The sequence below is a fragment of the Anastrepha ludens genome, chromosome 2 (assembly GCF_028408465.1).
Source record: "Anastrepha ludens isolate Willacy chromosome 2, idAnaLude1.1, whole genome shotgun sequence".
NCBI lineage: Eukaryota > Metazoa > Arthropoda > Insecta > Diptera > Tephritidae > Anastrepha > Anastrepha ludens.
In genome coordinates, this window is record NC_071498.1 from 100981202 (window position 1) to 100986215 (window position 5014).

Consider the following 5014-nt stretch of genomic DNA (forward strand, 5'->3'; position numbering starts at 1 on the left):
CGGGCATCGTTTTGACTGTTTGTGCAGGTGGCTATATTTATGCTATAGGATCAAGTAAAATGGAACTTGACTACCGTTGAATGGAAAATAAGCAGGAGATGTGCAGTGCACTTTACCTAGCCGCTCGTTGTTGAATGCAGTGTCTATTTTTAACGTACTAATGGACTAATGGCTACAGCGAGTGTGGGGGGTGAAAATTGTATACACATACATACCGACAAGCATATTTCTATGACGGTTCACCTCCCGCCCCCTTTCATGATTCTAATCGCATTAGTGCTTTTTTGTTTCAAATAAAAACCGCAGATTTTTGTGTTTTGTAGATTTCAATAAAATTGTAGGTGTATATATATTTTCAATAATTTGTTTATTTTTTTCGTGGGATTTTCAATGCAGTGTTTTTTCTCTTTAATTTAGTGTCCTCGCATACATACGTGTTTTTCAATAGTTATTATCTTTGGTATATCTAGTGGCGTTGTTGTTGCTACATTTTGGTTCTTATAAAAAATATTTACATACATAATTAATTTTAAAATAAAGTAATAAACGTTTACAAATAAAACAAATACAATACATAGCAAAGGGGGGAGCAGTAAAGCCCTCAGTTTTCTGATTCTCTGGATTGAGCGTTTAGAAGCATTTGCGGTGAACAATGCCTGGGCCGGATTCATCGTATTCCTGTTTCGAGATCCACATCTGTTGGAAGGTGGAGAGGGAAGCCAAGATGGAGCCACCGATCCATACGGAGTATTTACGCTCTGGTGGGGCAATGATCTTGATCTTGATGGTGGATGGCGCCAAGGCAGTGATTTCCTTTTGCATACGATCAGCAATACCTGGGTACATGGTGGTACCACCGGACATGACAATGTTAGCATACAAATCCTTACGGATATCTACATCGCACTTCATGATGGAGTTGTAGACGGTTTCGTGAATACCGCTCGATTCCATACCCAAGAATGAAGGCTGGAAGAGTGATTCGGGGCAGCGGAAACGCTCATTGCCAATGGTGATCACTTGACCATCAGGCAATTCATAGGATTTCTCCAATGAGGTCGAGGCAGCGGCGGTGGCCATTTCTTGTTCAAAGTCCAAAGCAACATAGCACAATTTCTCCTTAATGTCACGCACGATTTCACGCTCAGCAGTGGTGGTGAAAGAGTAGCCACGTTCAGTCAGAATCTTCATGAGGTAATCAGTCAAATCGCGACCAGCCAAATCCAGACGGAGGATGGCATGAGGTAGGGCATAACCTTCATAGATGGGTACAGTGTGTGAGACACCATCACCAGAGTCCAACACAATACCGGTGGTACGACCGGAGGCGTACAATGAGAGCACAGCCTGAATAGCCACATACATGGCGGGTGTGTTGAAAGTTTCAAACATAATTTGGGTCATCTTCTCACGATTAGCTTTTGGATTCAGTGGCGCTTCGGTAAGCAACACTGGGTGTTCCTCGGGTGCGACACGCAACTCATTGTAGAAAGTGTGATGCCAGATTTTCTCCATATCATCCCAGTTGGTGATAATACCGTGCTCAATGGGATATTTCAGGGTGAGGATACCTCTCTTCGATTGGGCCTCATCACCGACATATGAGTCCTTCTGACCCATACCGACCATCACACCTTGATGACGTGGGCGACCCACAATTGAGGGGAAGACAGCGCGGGGTGCATCATCACCGGCGAAACCGGCCTTGCACATACCGGAACCATTGTCAACAACCAGAGCAGCAACTTCGTCGTCACACATTTTGTTTTATTATTATATTTTTATGCTAATACTGTGTGTGTGTGCGTGAAAGAGAGAGAGAGAGGAAGATAGAAACAGAGAAGGTAAGTAATTGTTGTTAAAGAATTTTCGGCGGATTATTTTTTGTTTTTGTTTATAATTTGCTTTCCTATTTTAGTAACAAAACGAAAAAAATTAAATGCTTGGTTGTACCTCTCCGTTCATATACCGCAATTTTCCGTTTATAAGGAGAGAGATTCTAAATTTATTAAAGAAATAATAGAAATAAAAAAATTCAAACCGACGAACGAAAAAAAATTTAGAATATTGTAAAAAAAGAATCGAAATAAAAGAATTTGAACCGACAAATCTTACTTTTTTACATTTACATTTATAATATATATCATTTTTCGGAATTTTTTTAAATTTAAATTTTAATAACTTAATTTTCTCCACATTTAATAATAAAAATTGCAACAATTCAAAAGGATAACAAGAAAACATATATTAAAAAATATATAAAAGAAAGTCCCAATAGTGCGCAAATAACAGATTTATATAAAAGTTAATTTAAATTTAAAATTTATTTCAATTTAAGTTAACCAAATTTTTTTAAAATCATTTTTACTTGTTTCAAAATCAATGAATTTGATCTTTTCTGTGGATTTTCGTTAATAATTTTTAATTTAAATATAATTTTATTTAATAGAATTATTGTTTAATATTTATTTATTTTGAATAATTAGAGGTTTTGAAAAAAATTATAAGAAGAACAAATTATTTGCATACAATTTTCCGCAAAATAATTTCAATTTTCGAAAATAATTTCCGAAAAATTTGTTTTAAAGTAAAATATCACAGAATTTTTTTTTTTTGTTTTCTTGTTTTTGCCCTCATTGAGATACTAAACAAAAGTTATTCTTGAAAATCTTGCTAATTTTCACAGATTTTTTTTTTAATAAGTAAAATTTTCGTTTGGGCTGTGTTTTGCCACTTATTTTCAAACAGTTATGTAAAGCATCAACGAAATTCAAAGATATTTAATATTAAAAAAAATTTAATGAAAACTTTTTGAAAAATCACAGCTTGCAACTTTATTTATGAGCGAAAATTAATATTTTATTTTTTTTAATTTTTGAAGGAAGTATTTTAGCACAAAAGAAAAAAATAGACAATTCTCATTAAAAAAGTATTCGAATATTAATATTTCAGGATTTAAAATTTAACAGTTCAAAATTGTCTTTGAGAAAAACGTTCGCTTTTACGAGTTGTGCGTTTTCAAATTGCACAGCAGGGAAGTTAATGAAGCAAGTTACAGTTTTACTTTATTAAACTCCATTGAAAAAAAACTATTTTCAGTTTTTCGTTTTCAATGTATGTATGTATATATGTGAAACTTCCAATTCACGTTCCGAATCCAAAAACAGTAAATAATTAATTTTTTTTGTTGAAATACGCGATATCACTTCAAATAATCCTGCAATCCAAGCACCAAAGAAATCCTAGTTTCGTGTTTTTTTTTTCAAAATGTACCGCACACTTATAAATTTTACGGATTATATTTTCTTTTTTATAAAATATGCAAGTTTTTTTTAATTGCACCAACCTTTTCTAATTAAATAATGAAATGAAGAGACAAACCTACACTTTCACCGTAGAACTGCGAGTGACTACTGGACATGCCACCACTAATATTTATACTGTCTACAAGAATTAAAACCAAAAGAAATTTCATTTTTCAAAATCGCACACATGCAAAGGAAATTCCACTTGTACACTAATGCACACTAACATCACTAACATATATACAGATACGATTTTACGTAAATACCGTAGGTGTGTTGCCATGGGTGTGGGGTCCTATCCGCGCTCACACCTACATACATACATACATACCTACATAAATATGCATATAGCACAAAGTTATAGAGACGCTTTTCGCCAAGCAATTTTTGCTATAATTTTGCGGAAGAAGAGCGGTAGACGCGTAATGCGGTAATACCAAAATACACAATTATTTACAGGCTTCGGAATGTAAGTACACAGTATGTGTGTACGTACAGTCAAACAAACATCTGTGTGTATGTATGGACATGAGGTTGCCTCCGTGTTTTAGCATCTTTCAGTCGATCAAAACATAAATGGACTGCCAGTGCATGTTGATGAGTAAAATCACACATACATGCACACTTAAATGTATGTATGTATGTATAAATTCGAAGTACGCGCACTCCACCGCGCCGGCCCCCTATGCGCACAAACAAGCACTCATAAGTGTTTCAAAAATGATTTTTCTCCGATCTCGTGCCGAAACGATCTGGCCGCACAGCAGCACGAGTGATGAGTGGGCCGAGACGTTGGCCGTTGGCGGTGGCGGTGGCGCTGCGGAGGCCGCCTGAAATAGGCAATTAATTTTTGAAAATAGAAAAGGTGCCAAACGTATTCCAAACACTGAACCAACACACCAATACATGTGCAGGACGCTCCTCACACAAAGCCAAATACAATGTTGTTACGGTTGCTGTGGAAAATATTTTTATAAAAATATTTCATTCTCTTGTTTTGTTGTTTTATTGAATTGTCGATTTGCTCTTATTATTTTGGCCCTATATGCACCCGCATACTCATGTCTGCTGCTGCTCGTTCCCGGCCCCCTAAGAGCTAATGGCTAATTTTTGATTTTTTCTACTTAGTTGCTCCCTTTGTACTCAATGCTTTGCTACAAAAAAAAAATTGTAATTTTTTTGTTGGCAGGAAACATTTTCTTCGCTTGTTTACGTTCGGCATTTTTGAGTATATTTAAGTGGCAACGTTAGCATCCAATTGCTTCATCCCATAAATGGATTGGATGGAAAATTGTGGGCAGCGCAGCACACACACGTGCATGTATGTATGCACGCATGTTTGTATCTGCGTATAGGAATTTGTGCAGGCTTTTGCAAATGCTGTGCAAATATTTGAGATTTAACCCATTAGCTGATGTCAAATTCGAAAACTTCTACTTAGCTTTGATTTTTTTTTAAATTATATTTAAGTAAGATTTGGTTTCTGGTACTGTTAAGACTATAGTAATTCGCATTTATTAAAAAAAAATGTGGTACCTATGCTGGTATGTACAAGGGGGCGCAAAATGAATCATGCAATTTTCATTTTTGAACAACCTCTTTATTAAATAAAAAAAAGTAAAGTTTTGAGTAGAGGAAAGCTTTATTCTGACCTTTACGCGCCCCACTGCTTGTCTGTTTGTATACAAAAATTATAAATTTATGCAAAA

The 5014-nt window shown here is 35.5% G+C and overlaps 1 protein-coding gene across 1 annotated transcript; it reads right to left on the reverse strand.

Annotated features, from left to right (window-relative positions):
- Positions 1 to 541: 541 nt before the first annotated feature.
- Positions 542 to 3456, reverse strand: LOC128854910 (actin-3, muscle-specific). Its single transcript, XM_054089368.1, has 2 exons — positions 3347 to 3456; positions 542 to 1792 (listed from the first exon to the last, which is right to left on the reverse strand). The coding sequence occupies exon 2, from the start codon at positions 1759 to 1761 to the stop codon at positions 631 to 633; it is 1131 nt and encodes a 376-aa protein (XP_053945343.1). The 5' UTR covers positions 1762 to 1792; positions 3347 to 3456; the 3' UTR covers positions 542 to 630.
- Between the last annotated feature and the right edge of the window lie 1558 nt (positions 3457 to 5014).